This window comes from Molossus molossus, unplaced genomic scaffold (genome assembly GCF_014108415.1).
Source record: "Molossus molossus isolate mMolMol1 unplaced genomic scaffold, mMolMol1.p scaffold_m16_p_7, whole genome shotgun sequence".
NCBI classification, from domain to species: Eukaryota; Metazoa; Chordata; class Mammalia; order Chiroptera; family Molossidae; genus Molossus; species Molossus molossus.
In genome coordinates this window covers 7,329,127-7,345,149 of record NW_023425401.1, presented here as the reverse complement: position 1 = coordinate 7,345,149, position 16,023 = coordinate 7,329,127, and the positions used below count along the sequence as shown (strand labels likewise).

The 16,023-nt window shown below is 48.2% G+C and overlaps 1 protein-coding gene across 1 annotated transcript in view; it reads left to right on the top strand.

Moving 5' to 3' along the window:
- The first annotated feature begins 7,777 nt into the window (after window positions 1-7,777).
- Window positions 7,778-16,023, top strand: part of EEPD1 (endonuclease/exonuclease/phosphatase family domain containing 1) — a 93,080-nt gene continuing 84,834 nt past the window's right edge. Inside the window, exons 1-2 of the mRNA XM_036247483.1 lie at window positions 7,778-8,198; window positions 8,555-9,555. Coding sequence (XP_036103376.1) covers window positions 8,678-9,555 — 878 coding nt within the window. The 5' untranslated portion in view covers window positions 7,778-8,198; window positions 8,555-8,677. The remainder of the gene's footprint in view (window positions 8,199-8,554; window positions 9,556-16,023) is intronic.

Below are 16,023 nucleotides of genomic sequence, written 5' to 3'. Positions count from 1 at the left end.
TCAAGTACGGATGCTACATCACCTCGAACACATTGTGCTAAGTGAAAGAAGGTGGTCACAAAAGGCCCGTATTCTAGGATTTCGTTTATATGAAATGTCCAGAATAGGCAAATCTAGAGAGACAGAAACTAGATTAGTAATTGCTTATCAGGGCTGGGGAAGGGGTAGGAATGAGGGGATTCGGGGATGATAGCTAAAAGGTATGAGGTTTTTGGGGGGATGATCCCATTTTCAATAACGCTGTGTCTCCTCAATTCCTCTCCCTTGGACTGCACTTTGGGGGATGCTCTTTAAGGCCTTGGAGGTTCTATCTGAAGGGAGTCATTCCTAGAAGCGGGGCTGTGAGCTTAGGGCCCAGGCTTATCGGGTATTATTTTTGCAATATTTAGGAGCAATGTGGCTGAAAAAGAACACCAGTAGCAATGGTCAAAGGCGAGAGACGGTGAGAAGCAGAAAAGTGCATCATGAAGTTGAACCTGGCAGGGAGCGGACAGGGGGGACCCGGCTGCTGCCAGGTGAGCCTAAAGTGAGAGGCAGGGCGGGTGAGACCTACCTGCTGTTTGCGGGTGTGTAAGGGCCTCTTCCCAGCCCCCCACTGGCTCCAGCCAGCAGTGCTCTCTCCTTTGGCAAATGGCCGGGCTGAAGGAGCCTCCTCTCCCCACCCACAGAAGGACAGGGTTCAAGGGCATCGCCTTGACTTACCCAAAAGTAAGACCAGTTGCCTCATTCCCTCTTCTGACTCTGAGTATTCTGTGCTAAGAGAAGTCTCCTGATTAGACATTCGGAAATCAAAGTAATAGGGCTTTGCCAAGAAGAATGTTTCATAAACCCCCAATTTAATAAACAAGAAAGAATAAACTGTTCTGTGAAAAAGCAGAGGTCTGAAACTAACTGGAAATGTTGCTTTTAAGAGGAAATGAATAAAGCAAACAGGAGCTAGAGTTCCTAAGTGTGATGGTGATAATCACATTACTTTTAATGATTAATGAATATTATTTTCTGTAATAATAATAATTCTGGAGGTGGGGGCCAACACAGGCCCTCTGATGGTAAATGCTCTCCAGTTGGTGCTGTAAATGGAGCTGCCTCGTTCTATTGGGACTTTGCTCTAATATTCTCCAGCCAAGTGCTCCATAAGAAATAAAGTGCCAACTGGAAAGGCATTTAGCATGTCAGGGAAATGATAATGGCCTTCAGTTGTCAGCCACGAAATGAAACACAGTCTCAGTCAATAGACTGTGAGCTTTAAAGGAGGAATTTGATGCAAAGAAATCCAAACTGGTACTGCCCAAGTTTCATCCCATTTCCTGGGAGAAGGCCAAGTTCACTGCAGGAAGAAGAAATAATACCCAGGATCCCTGGAAGCTGTAAACTGAAGGGCCTGTTTTTAACTGGTGCTGAGCTCTATTGTGGGGCTGACGCTAGCCCATTCGGTAACACCCAAACAGATGCCGGTTGGCACGTAAGAATGATTGGGAGCTGTTTCTTCCGCAATACCCATGTATTTAGCCAGAAGAAATAGGTTCCTCTATTTCTCTCAGCAGCAACCCCTTGGCAAATACACCTTCAAACAGACACATAGAACCTAAGTGGGGAATTGTGTTTTCACAATCCTTTGTAGTTAGTTTATTGTCATGGAAATGTTTTGATTAATTCACTTTTAAAACTTCATTTTGGGAAACAAAAGCTTACACAATAGACAAATGGAATAGGCCTATATCTCTAAAAAAATTTTTGAATAAATATCAATAACCTTCCAAAACAGAAAGCCCCAGACCCAGATGATTTGTTTGGTGAATTCTACCAAATATTTAAGGAAGAAAATAAGACCAATTCTCTACGATTTCTTCCAGAAGAGAGAAGTGGAAGCGATACTTCCATAACTCATTCTAACTCATTACCCTAACACACAAAAAACAGACAAAACTTTGTATCATTATATTGTTTTATGCAAAGGAATATTTATGTATAGTATCATGATGCCAATTAAGTTGTGGCATCATTTTGAGACCAATTACTCTGAGTTTAAAGAAGGAAGTATTGAATATTTTAAGTGTAGACATTGGGAGCTTTTTAAAAGTCAAAAATTATTATTACTTTTCAAACTAGGACTATAAGGCCACTGAAGCGTCCTACGGTTTTGATTGCTAGCAAGTCAAATACCGGCTGCTCTAATCCACTGCAATAATGTGCTTTGTAAAGTATTTCGCCTTCGTCCACAGTTCCAGGCTCACAGCTCCCCAAACACTTGGAATTTATAAGTGTTGAGAATGATAGAGGCGTCTTTTACGTTAATGAGGTGACTTTTGGAACTCACCCAAAGGTGAGGGCTGGTCGCCAGGAGAACCAACCATGTGATTAGATGTTTGAAACTTCAGTCCCACCCCCTGACCTCCAGGGACTGGAGAGGGGCTAGAGATTGAGTTCAATTGCCAATAGCCAATGACTAAGTCCATCATGACTGTGTAAGGGAGCCCCATATATAAACTCAGGAGGGCAGCTCATTGGTCCGTTGTTTTCCAGGGAGTCTTCTCTAGAGAACCAGAAAGCTTCACCATGCTGGCCCCAAGGGCCACAAGCACCGGAGCTCTTCTGTTTGAGACCTTGCCCCTTAGATCTCTTCATCTGGCTTTGATGGTATCCTCTAACATCCTCTGTAATAAAGTGGTAATCTAGTGAGGACATGGGCTTCGTGAGTTGTGAGTGGTTCTAGCAAATTAAACCCAAGGTGGGGGGTTGTTGGAACCTCTATTTGTAGCTGGAAGGTCAGAAGCACAGGTAACAACTTGGGCTTGGGTCTGGCATTTGAAGTGTGTGTGTGTGTGTGTGTGTGTGTGTGTGTAGGCCATACGGTTTTGTAGGATTGAACCCTTAACCTGTGGAATCTGATGCTATCTCTGGGTAGTGTCAGAATTAAGTTGAGTTCTTGGACCCCCCTCCTGGTGTCTGAGAATTGTTGGTGTTGGGGGACCCCCTCCCCCTCATTGGAATTGGGTCTAGGAACCTCGTTTATCCATCTAAACAAAAGATCCTATTTTTGATTAGTTGATATTGTTTCTTGTTTGTTTGTTTGTTTTTGGTATGTGCCCCTAGGGGGAACCGAACCCAGCTTCTCTGGTCCACAGGCCAATGCTCCGACCGCTGAGCCAAACCAGCCAGGGCGATACTGTTTTTTGAACAGTAAAGCATTCTTGGCACAAAGGGGTAAGGAAATCCCTGTGGACTCTCCCTAGCTGTGACAGGTCTGTTTCCTGCTCCGACCTCAGGAGGAGCCATAGTTACGGAGTTCCAGCACCTACGTACGTCCCTGGCTGGCCCAGGTTCACGGTCCTGCTAGGTCAGGAAACCGGCTTGTGCCACCTAAAGGACTTGAGCCAATTTTTTTTCTCTTTGGCTTTTTGTCTATTTTGCTTACCATTTTTCTCCCCTTCCCCTTCTATTCTTTTCTTCTTTTACTTACTTTTTCTTTGTTCTTTTGTTTTAACGTTTCTAATTCAATTTTTTTCATTTTTCCCCTTTAATTTTTCTCTTTTTTTCTTTATTTTTGCCTTTCCCTCTTTTTTTTTCATTTTATTCTTTTTCTCTTAGTCTTTTCAAGTTTTCTCATTTTTATTTTTTTATTCTTTTTTCTTTCTCTCTCTCTCTTTTTTTTTTTTTTCAGGAGCAGGATATTCAATATTCAATATTCCTTTCTACATGTCCATGGAAGACCTGCTCAAGAAATTCTTCATCCTCAACCCCACCAAGGGAGGCCTTTAGAGGAAATGGTGAAGGACCCACGGATGAGCATGGGCCATGGGAGGGACTAACGTCTGCTACAGAGACTACAAGGACCCTGGGCAGACAGTTGATGGTGTCCATGGGCTATACATGCAAAGGGATCCTGGACTCCTGGATTGGTCAGAAGTATGATGAAGTGATGTTCACCTCTATGCTCCTGGCCTACAAGAGACACAGCTGGAGGACTAACCTATCAACCCGGAGGCCGCTCCTTTGGCGGATCCCACCAATAGCTGTCCTCCTTATCTGTCCTGCAAGTATAGCCCAGGGTCTCTGCCAAGCCAAAGCAGTGGAGTTTCAGCGAGCCCGCCATCCCCACCTTTAATCTCTGCTCTGAGAACAGTTAGAGCAGCAACACAGACCATCAGTGGCCTGAGGAGGACGGAAGTCCAGCAGCACAAAGTGCCTGCTGTCCCCTATGTGACCTGGGGAGGATCATCCCAGCACAGCTCCCAGCATGGCCCTGTGGCCTCCCCCTGCACCCATGTACCAGCAGCAGGAGCAGAGCCCCAGATGGAACCTACTTCCCCCAGGGTGTATCCTCCAAAGGAAACTTCCTGCACACAGGGCAGCTTAGGTGCATGATCACCAGAATTCTCCTGGTGGTACGACCCCAGCCCCCTCGGGCAGTGGCCAGGGCTGGCAGGAGTCAGTGGAAAGGTGAACGTCCTTTGCTTTCATCTGCATCTGTGTTTCAGTCAAGCCGGCAAGAACCACGATGGAGCTGAAGCAGAGTGGGGAAGAAAACCTCAGCCCACCGAGGCAGGGGTATAAATAAGGAGGCACGTCAGGAGGTCAAGCATGCTCCCTGCACTTCACGTGGAATGTAAAGATCACGAGCCCCTCGGAGCCCAGTGAGGTGCAGGAGATCCTCCAGGTGCTGGACACAAACAGTTGTGGGTGGGAACAGAGCAAAGGTACATAAGGCTGTAGGTGCACAGCCCCCGCTCAAGAGGATGTGCTGCGGTGGGGCATGGAGGTGTGTCACCTGCCCCGCCTCGTTGACAGGGTTCCGATTAGAAGATATCCCCAGCTCCATGGCCTTAAGAAGCATGGTCTCCAAGATAACTGCTGAGCTTAAAGGGCTGCCACGGGGTACTTGGGAGACAAAGGAGACCCCCTGGCCCTAGCTGCAGGTCGGTCCCTCCGCCCCACCTGCATAACCTCAGAGGCTGGACTGGCAGGTTGTCCCTGGCGTGCTTCTCTTCTTCCGGTCTTCTCCTTCTGGTCTTCTGTGCTCGTGGGGGAGGGACAATGGCTGTCAATCAACGCCATTTCTTGTTTCAATACAGTAGTTTTAAAGACCACCCTGCTTATTGTGATAGCGGTCACAAGATGCCTATCTACCCCTTTACCAGAGAAGGACCCTGAATGCTTCAAAATTCTCTGACCCAACTAGAAAACCACCACGGCCAAAACCACTTTCCCTGAGGGGAATGGGACCCTGATGAGACCATTCTAAGGATGGGACCAATGTCAATGAGTTGTAAAGGGGACCGCATTTGGAGCTGTGGCTTTGGGAAAACAAGGCCCGAGGGTCACATCTCCATGCTAAATGCTGCTCTGAGGCCAACACTTCAGTATCTGTAAGCCCCAAACCATGACAGGGTGTCCTCGCTCGTGGTACCCCATCTCAACTGGGCGTCTCTTCTGTTAGCTCAAAACGCAACTTCTCGGGCATCCTTTGCTCCCTACCAATCCCCTCCTCTCCACTCAGGGTCACCTACTCCCCCAAGTAACCCCATCTTTTCATCTGTTTTTTTTTTTGTTTTTTGTTTTTAAGTTCAAAGAGCATTCCTTTTTACTTTTTGAAGATATTTCTCAACTTTATTGAGGTAAATCGAAGTCTACTAAACCTCACATATTCAAAGTGTACAAGTCTATGAGTTTTGACATATGTACGCTCGTGAAACTATGACCTTGCAAACATTTTCAACCCCCCCCCCCCGCAATTTCCTGTGTTCTTTTTCACCTATTCCTCCCTCCATTGCATCACCAACCATCTGTTGATCTTTTGTTCTCTGTGGATTAGCTTGTATTTTTCTAGAGTTTCATATAAATGGAATTATACAATACATTTTTTTCTCTCTTTTTTTGGCCTGGCTTCTTTCATTCAGTATGATTTTGAGATTTGTCAGTGTTGTGTGTATTAATAGTTTGTCTTTATTTCTCAGTTGTATTCCATTGTATGGCTACACCACAATTTATTTATCCATTTTGGGTTATTTCTGAATTTTGGCTATGCCAAGCTCCTAGGAACAGTGACATACAAGTCTTTGAATTTCATGCTCTCATTTTTCTTTAGTTAAGTATCTAGGAATGGAATGGTTGGGTCGTATGGTGAATATATGTTTAACTTTTTAAGAAACTACCAAACTGATTTCCAAAGTGGTTGTACCATCTTACACTCCCACCAGCAAGGTATGAGCGTTTCAATTGCTCCACATCCTCACCAACACTTGCTATGGCCAGTCATTTAAAATTTAACCATCGCATTGGGTTTTGTTTATTTTAATGCATAGCAGTTTAGCTACTCTTGGCTTCATTTCACCAAGGGGACACATGCTTCGATTTACAGGGAATAAGTCCAGCTTATGCCTGTTGTGCCTGTGAAGTTCTTACCCTCCAAAGTGTCCTGTTTTGGATAGAAAATATGAGGTTTCTCTATTTGTAATCCAACTAGCCATGACCCCATGCTGTGGGTGGACAGCCTGGATCATGCAGCCATGCTTGAGGAAGGATCTACTCCTTAACTTTTCTAAGCAAAAACCAGGAAATCCCCCCTTTTGCCTAAGCTAGTTTAACTTGGATTTCTGTCACTTGCAATTAAGAGTGCGGAACGGTATGCACTGTAGGGGACTGTGCCTCAAAGACAATAGCACTTTTCCAAGCCTTGGCTGCCACTCATTTCACATTTGTGTTCCCTAAGAGTTAGTTTCTGCTGACTGGGCCCTGGGACTTTACAGCATTGGTCACATTGGTTGGGGATGAAACTTCAGAGAACACTAAGTGACCAGGGTATTTAATGGTCACCATGTGGTTTGTTTCCTGTGTCCACTTTAATGCTGCAGCATCTTTAATCTTTAACTCAAATGTCATTTCGTGGTATGATCTCAAAACTTCTGAATTTTGGGAAGCAGCCTTCATTTCCAACCATGACTAGATTTAATGCTTAAAGAAACATCCTTGTTTACTCAGCGCTTAGTGTGCAAATGTGCAACCCTGTAAGTAACATGTGAACACATTCTAAAGGGTGGTGTGTGCCCTAACCCAGCAGCACAGCGTGCTAAGTTACTAGCATCGCTGGAGGACATCGCTGTGTGAGCAGTGCAAAGGTAATACCCCAGTGGAAGAAAAGAGGTCAAAAGTGAGGGGCAGAATGAAAAAAAAACAAAAACAAAAACAAAAACCCATCCAATCCCTTCTCGAACGTTTTTATATTTAACTGCAGAACCCAACAGGTCCCTGACCCGCAGGGGTGCCTCCCTCCCAAGGTGTGCTGTCTCTGCCCCAAGCCCCAAAGACGAATTAAACTCTGCCGGAGGCCTGGTAGCGTCCATCTCGGGGCGCCCCTCTTCTCTGTGGGGTTCCGCAGGTCTGGCCCCGGGCGACACTAAACAGCCACCGACCCGCACAGCCAGCCCTCGGACCTGGGTAGCAATCCCAGGTCAGGACCACGGGCCCCCACCACCGCCCTCCCCTGACTCGCCGCAGCCGCCAGGGCGTCGGCCCCGCCCCCTAGCTCCCGAGACCGCCCCCTCCCGCCAAAGCCACGCCTCCACGCTCCCGTGTCTCATCTCCACCCCTACGCGCTCGGGCCCGCCCCCGCCCCGCCCCCCGCACTCAGAGCCCCTCCCCTCTCACTCCAGGGCCCCGCCCCCGCGCTCTCTGGTTCCGCTCTCCCTGGCCTCCGCCTCCCGCTCTGGCCCCGCCCCCACGTGCCCTCGGGAGTCCCGGGGTGGAGTTGCCGCGCGGGAGGCTTGGCCGTGGTGCCGGAGGAGGCGCGGGCGGTAAGGCCGGGACTTTGGCTTTGACACCCACGGCGAGCGGGATCCGGGCGCTGGTGCCGGGCACTAGATGCGATTCTGGCGGCTCCCGCGTCGGAGTGGAGCGGAGGACTTTTTGCCTGGCTCAACGCAACTGCGGCGCCGCCGCAAGTCCTGGTGCAGCTGCAAGACCAGTGCAGCCGCGGCGGCGGGATTTCGCCGCGGTTGCCGCCGCTCTGCAGCCCTGCATCTCTGCCGGCTCTCGGAGAGCGACTTGAGAGTTTCTCCCGCAGAAAGAACCGCGACGCGCGTCCCGAGGCGGCGTGGGAGGGATCCTGTGGCCCGGCCCCTGACCCGCACCCGCGCGGGCACCGGGGCTGGAGGCAGGGCCCCAGCGCTGTCCGGGGCTGGGCTCCGGCTCTGGAGCCGCAGGTGAACGAAGGACGCCCGGGTGGGGCGCGGGGAAGGCGGCGGGTCTGGTGGGAATCGATGAACCCTCCGGGCTCGCACTAGTGAGGACGGAATTCCGGCAGGAGCAAGGGGTGTGGGCTGATGGGATAGGTCTTTTTCCAAGAGTGGCGACTGGCAGCCTTTTTGGATCCCAGGGTGATAAAACCAGACCTCCTCAGAGGACAGTTCGCAGAGGCCAGCCTCGCTGTGTGTTCAGGGGTCAAGGGCAGCCAGCAGCCCGGGACTGCTGGTGGAGAACTTCAGCTCTCAGTAGGAGTGCGAACGCAAATTGATTAACTGCTTCAGTTGATTCGTGTGTTTATTCATTTGTTTTCCAGGTGGCCAAGTGAAAGCTACTTTTGGACGCCCTTCTGTGCCTGTAGGTCTGTTGGGCTTCTTTCCCAGCCAGAGACTTCTTCTGCGGTGGTGAGACCTTCCTGGGCCCCGGATCCTGGCCGGACATGGGGAGCACCCTGGGCTGCCACCGCTCCATTCCCCGGGACCCCTCTGACCTGTCCCATAGTCGCAAGTTCAGCGCAGCCTGCAACTTCAGCAACATCCTGGTGAATCAGGAGCGGCTGAACATCAACACGGCCACGGAGGAGGAGCTGATGACCCTGCCTGGGGTGACACGTGCTGTGGCACGCAGCATCGTGGAGTACCGCGAGTACATCGGTGGCTTCAAGAAGGTGGAGGACCTGGCACTGGTCAGCGGCGTGGGCGCCACCAAGCTAGAGCAGGTCAAGTTCGAGATCTGCGTGAGCAGCAAGGGCAGCTCCGCACAGCATTCTCCCAGCTCCATGCGGCGGGACCTGCTGGCTGAGCAGCAGCCTCACCACCTGGCCACCACCGTGCCCCTTACCCCACGTGTGAACATCAACACGGCCACGCTAGCTCAGCTCATGAGCGTCCGAGGCCTCACGGAGAAGATGGCTGTCAGCATCGTGGACTACCGCCGAGAGCATGGGCCCTTCCGCAGCATCGAGGACCTCGTGAAGATGGGCGGTATTAATGCCGCCTTCCTGGACAAGATACGGCACCAGGTCTTTGCGGAGCGGTCCAGGCCCCCGTCCACCCACACCAACGGGGGCCTGACCTTCACTGCCAAGCCTCACCCTAGCCCTACCTCGCTGAGCCTGCAGAGTGAGGACCTGGACCTGCCGCCAGGTGGGCCCACTCAGATTATCTCTACTCGGCCTTCCGTGGAGGCCTTTGGAGGCACAAGGGATGGGCGGCCTGTGCTGAGGCTGGCCACCTGGAACTTGCAGGGCTGTTCTCTGGAGAAGGCCAACAACCCCGGGGTTCGAGAGGTGGTGTGCATGACGCTCCTGGAGAACAGGTGAGGACAGGAACCACCACGTGTGTTGGGTATGCAAACAGTTCTTGTACGGCTTCATCCTCACATGCAAACGAGCGGACTTTCTTGGGGGTAGGAAGAGGGCAAGAGTATTTAATCAGTGTTCTTGAGGCCCCAGCCAATATCATCACCTGCAGTTGAGCGCTCCCTCTGCTCCAGAATTTTCAGAATACAGCTGTCTGGGCTTGTGGCCGGTATCATGAACATGATATAGCTGGGATCAAGTCATAATTTGGGGGTAAGTGGAGATTGTATTGGTGTTACTGCTTTGGAGAATATTGTTTGACTCAAGTCTTTGTGGGCTTATACCACACTAAGCCCTCAGAGCCTGGGAACTAGACCGCAATTTTGCATGTGAGAAAGAGCTAGTCGGAATTTTTTTTTTTTTAATGAGTGCAAAAGTCACATTAATTTCACTAAAAGTGCTTAATTGTGTGCACAAAATCAGCGTAAACACCAGGTATTTGCAAACACATGCATGGTGTATATTTACCAAAATGCCACGAATGAATCACTCTTCATGCTTTTTCCTTATTTAGCCTGAAGTTGGTTTTCCAGGCCCACAGTTGCAGCCCCAGATGTATGTAACCTCTTCTGTCCCATAGCCCAAAGAGGTCACACTGACCTGTGGTGAATAGTGGCCACATTTTCCCGACTGTACCACGGGAGAAAAGACTGTGGGATGGGCTCTTATCACAGTGTTTACATTATTCACAACAGTGCTCTCTGTAGGAACTTCTGCCAGCGGCCCCCATAAAAAACGAAACAATATTGTTGTAGCTGTAATTCCGGCTGTTCGTGAAATAGCGAATTGTATAATGTAATCAGCTTTGGGAAGGAAAGAGGTATTTTTATGGTCCTTTCCAGGTCAGAACTCCTCTGAGCCTTACGCCCTCCAGAGGCGTGGCACTCGCTGCTTTCCTTTGCGCTGGGTTGTTGGTGACACTGACCTGGTGGCAGTCTGGTGACATGAAGTGAGTTTGAGGTGGGGGGTGGGAATCACAACGCAAAGTGCCAGAGTGTCAAGATAAGTGAGGAGAAAACCAGGTCACAGCGTGTCGCTGGCGCTGCCCCTGTGGCATCCTCTCATCACTGAGGATAGAGGGACCGTGCACCAGCTCGGAGACCTGACCCAGGGGCCCCTGAGCGCTCTCCCTGCACTGCCATGTCCTCTGTTTTGCAGCGTAAGTCACTCTTGTGCAAAATTATCTTGTACGCAGGTGAGAACTGGACTCAGCCTTGGGAGACACTTATCCGGAATGGCTTGATAGTCGTTGTCCCCCTCATCCCTAGCAGCGTGGGTGTGTGCAGGGGACAGGGGAGGGGAGGAGGGCAGGTTGGCTGTTACATTCCCATCAGGAGTTTCCTTACGGCTCACTTTGGGGGTGGGGGTGGGGGATGAATCAGGATCTGAAGTCACCCCAGGGAGAATGACAGTCTGGGCGGCTCTGGCTCATTTACCATGACAGTGATTTTTCAAGTGAGTCTCTGGACCGGCACTGGCATTCGAGACTGACTCGGAAACTGGGTTTCTGTGTTTTCTCACGAACCCGGGCTGGTTCTGATGCACACTCAAGACTGAGCTGCGCTGTGCTCTGTCTTGGGCAGTCGTCTCTCCCGCGGTTGCCCTGTGACGCGCCTGCCCCAGTGCTGGTTTTCCGACAGGCTCCGTGAACCCGTCCAGAGCTTTCTAGGTACTACGTTTGTGTTGTTATTACACTCAAACCTCGGTTTCCGAACTTCTTCCATCTCGAACAATTCTCTTCTCAACCCGACAGCCCTTTCACGCTGACACCTGTGTGATTGATCAGACACGTGTGTCCCAGGCGACACAGGGGAGAAAGCGCCCGTAGGAGTCAGTTTACCGCTGTTAACGGCTCGGGAAATCGCGCTGTGACTATTTCCCCGTCTTTTTGCTTTTGTTGCCGCTTATTATTATTAAATTTTCATTTTTTACTGTACATTTCATTTCCTTTTTGTTACATTTTAATTTACATTTCATGTCCTTTTTGTTTTTGAAGTGTTTACTTACAGATTAAACAGTACATTTGACACGTACTGCATATAAGAAGGGGTGAAATAGGGAATTATTTGGGGGGGTCTGAAACAGATTAATTCAATTTATATTATTTCTAAGGGGAAAAATACTTCGGTTTTCGAACAGCCTTCCAGAACGAATTAAGTCTGAGAACTGAGGTTCCACTGTGTTTTTGATTGTTCTGATCATCTCTGTGTTTGTTCAATCGGATCATGGTCTTTCTGGTTAGAGTCTGAAGGGCTCATTCGGCTTCTAGAATGGATGAATGTCAAGGATAGAACATGGGAGGAGAGCAGGGGACAGGGGCCTCCGAGTGGGCCCCTCCCTGCTGCGCAGACCCAGGGCAGCCAGGGCAGTGAGGAGAAGCGGCAGCAGCTCCTGGCCCAGTGTGGCCACCTCTCATTTCTCACACTTGGCCACGCCTGTTCTGTGGGGTGGTGGTTGCTTTTGTCTGTTCACAATGTGTTCAGTGTTCTGGGCACTCTAAGCACCTTGTTAGGGTCTGGTAAACATAAAATAATAGGCTTAGGGCCTGTGTGACTGTCCTAGGGCACCAAGAGATGGCTGACTGCGACAGAGCTGATCACGTGTCCTCAGAACAGCAATACACATGCTGCAAGAGCTGTGTGCTCACCCTGATTGACAGAAATATCTCGCCTTCCAACTGATCTCCTTCTTAGTATGAGGAAATAGGTTTAGTCTGAGCAAGGATGGCTGCAGGTCAGTTTCCGGGTGGCAACATGCAAGGGTCACCTGTTTCTGGATTGGCCCTCAGAGTTGCCAACAGCTTTTTCATTCATTCGACTTCCCCAGTCATTCCTGAAAGAAGACAAGGCTGGCTTTGATTAATGATCTCCGTCTTTGGGTGAGGAAACTCAAAGCAAAGGAGTTCCATGACTTGCCTCTGTCCCACGCTCATCAGTGACTCATCTGGACTCGGACCCAGACCTTCTGACTAGTGCTCTTTGCATGCACGAGGCCGTGTTTGGTAAGCAAGTCACCTTTATCCACCTCTGGTTCAGGCAGCCCACAGTTTGCCTGTTCAAGGACACTTGCCAGATGGTGTGCTAGTGACATTTTCTTACTGTTAAATCCGTTGTCGACACATTAAAACAAACAACAAACAAACAAACCTGGCTCCACCTCTTCTGTGTTCAATTGGTGAAATTCCTTAACCTCTCTGTGTCTGGTTTTTTCCATCTGTTAAAGGTAGTTCAAGAGAAAAAAAGGCACTTCATTTGCAAAGGGAATAGCTACCTCTTTGTTTTCCTTTCTGTGGGTTTGCTGTAGGAGGAGTTGCCTTAGACTAAAGGCACCTGTGTGGGACTCTCCAGCGTCAGAGGTCTTCCTTGCCCTGAGGTGCTGCCACGTTGGTGGACCAGCACGTGTGAGCCACAAGAACTGTGTTTCCCTGCAAAGGCTGGGGCAGGGCAGCAGAAGCTAGATCGTCACACAGTCACCATGAGCCCTCAGGGACGTGTGACACAGAGCTGACAGGTTTCCTCAGACTCCTTTGCCAGATCTCAGGCTTAGGCAGTGTTTTTCCTTGTTCAGTATTTAGGGAGCAAGACTAAAAGGGGAATGCGTCTGCTGAACATCCTTGCAAAAATCTGGTGACGGCCAACATATGGAATGAAGATTGTTTAATTTTTTTTTTTTTGCTGAGGAGTTGTTCTATTTTGAAAAGCCCTCTTGGTTTCTGAAAGAATAAGCCTGGGGAAATTGACAGGTAATCTCCAAAAGAAATAAGGAGTTTGACTATTTCACTACCCCAAATGCCCATGGCCTCCATCAGAGGGACTCGGGTCAAAATCTTGAGCTTTATTATGGTCTAAATAGGTTTTCTTGCCACGTATGACTATAGTATCAGAGGACAAGGTGAGTTAGTGCCTGGTGACATGTACCAATTGGGAAAAATGATTTTAGTTTAGTAGACTTGGTTACCGGGATCAATATAGACACAACGCATCTTGTCATCTTGTTGGATTCATTCATTGAAAAATACGCATCGAATGGCTGCTGTGAACATGCATACTAAATTTTTTTCATATGTTCATTTTTATTATTATTTTCTTTAATTAATTTATTTTTGTTACAGATGTTTCGCCTTTTCCCCCATTGACGCCCTCTTCCTGTTCCTGCCCACCCCTAGCACTGTTGTCTATGTCCATTGGTTATGCTTATATGCATAAGTTCTTTGGTTTATCTCTTCCCTCCCCCTGAAGTTTGTCAGTCTGAACCCTACTTCTATGTCTCTGGGTTTCTTTTGTTCATCACCTTATTTTGTTCATTATATTCCATAAATAAGTGAGATCATGTGATGCTTGTCTTTCTCTGACTGGCTTATTTCACTTAGCATAACACTCTCCAGGTCCCTTCATGTCGTCTCAAAGGATAAGAGATCTTCTCTTCTTACAGCTGCATAGTACTCCATTGTGTATATGTACCACAGCTCTTTTATCCACGCATCTACTGATGGTCACTTGGGCTGTTTCTAGATCTTAGCTATTGTAAATAACTCTGCTAGGAACACAGGGGTGCATATATTTTTTCTGATTGGTGTTTCAGGTTTCTTAGAGTATATTCCTAGAAGTGGGATCACTGGGTCAAATGGCAGTTCCATTTTTAATTTTTTGAGGAAATTCCGTAGTGTTTGTCATAGTGACTGCACCAGTCTGCATTCCCACCAGCAGTGTGCTAGAGTCCCCTTTTCTCCACACCCTCGCCATCACTTGTTGTTTGATGATTTGTTGATGGCGGCCATTCTGACAGGTGTGAGATGATAACTCATTGTTGTTTTAATTTGCATCTCTCTGATGACTGGTGACACTGAGCATTTTTTCATATGTCTCTTGGACATTTGTATATCCTGTTTGGAGAGGTGTCTCTTTAGGTCCTTTGCCCATCTTTAATTGGATTATTTGTCTTCCTTTTGTTGAGTTGTATGAGTACTCTATATAATTTGGAAATTAACCCCTTATCTGCTGTATCATTGACAATTATACTTTCCCATATAGCGGGTTCCTTTTCCATTTTGATTCTTCTTTCTTTTGATATGCAGAAGCTTTTTTGTTTGATGTAGTCCCATGTATTAATTTTTTTCCTTTGTTTCTCTTGCTTTAGGCATTGTATCAGTGAAAATTCTGCTGCATGTGATGTCTGAAATTTTGTTGCCTACATTTTCTTCTAGGGTTTTTATGGATTCACGAGTTGCATTTAAGTCTTTTATCCATTTTGAGTGTATTCTTGTGTAGGGTGTAAGTTGGTGATCTAGTTTCTTTTTTTTTTTTTGCGTGTAGCTGTCCAATTATCCCAACACAATTTGCTAAAGAGGCTGTCTTTACTACATTGTATGTTCTTGCCACCTTTGTCAAATAATAATTGAGCATAATGACTTGGGTCAATTTCTGGGTTCTTTGTCCTGTTCCATTGATCTATATGCCTGTTCTTGTGCCAGTACCAGGCTGTTTTGATTATAGTGGCTTTGTAGTATAACCTGATATCTGGTGGTCCTTCCTACTTTGTTCTTCTTTTTCAAGATTGCTGTGGCTATCTGTGGCCTTTTTTGGTTCCATATAAACTTTCGGAGTGTTTGTTCTAGTTCTGTGAAATATGTCATTGGTATTTTAATGGGGATTGCATCGAACCTATAGAACAGTCTGCGAAACCCAGATTTTTTTTTTGAGAAAGTCTCTGAATGAGATTGACATCGGGTTGTATTTTCCTCATATGAATATGGGGCTCTTCCTGAGTGATCAGAGGGTGAGTAGATGCAGCCAGACAGGACAGTTGTGAAATTCATTTTGATAGCTGTGGAAACCGAGGCTCAGACAAAATAGCATCCTTGTGGCCTTCAGAAATGTAGATGTTGGTTGGAATCAGGATTTGAAGCCAGGCCTTTGTCTGATTTCAGAGCAGGAGAGCAGAGGTGTCTTTTCCCAAACTCCATGTCCTTGACTGACCCCTGGCTCACCTGCTGTTTCCTCCCTGTCGTGGGCCTTAGCTGGCCAGGCTTCCCCTAGGCTCCTGGGATCGCGGCAAGGCCCTGGAGGACCCGGCTCTCTTCCTGTTTTTGTTCTGAAGGACCAGGCTTATGGCCAGAGGTAGAGCAATGCAGAGGGCTCAGGGCCCCTCCACCCAGGCCCTGAAATGTGAGTCCATGACCTTGGCTCCGCTCCAGGGTGGAGTTCTGGTTTTCTGAGCCAAGGAGCTGTGGGTCACTTCCAGAGAGAAAGGTATCAGCACTGAGACCGCTGGGTTAGCAGGAGTAGATGGTGTGAATGAAGAGACAGCTTGTGTGGGCATGGCGTGGGGTTTATTTCATTCAAGGAAGGATGTTACTTTTGTCTTTCAAGAATGCTGGGTCCTTTTGGGATCTGGTTTTGGAGGTTTGATAGTACTGACTGTCCTAG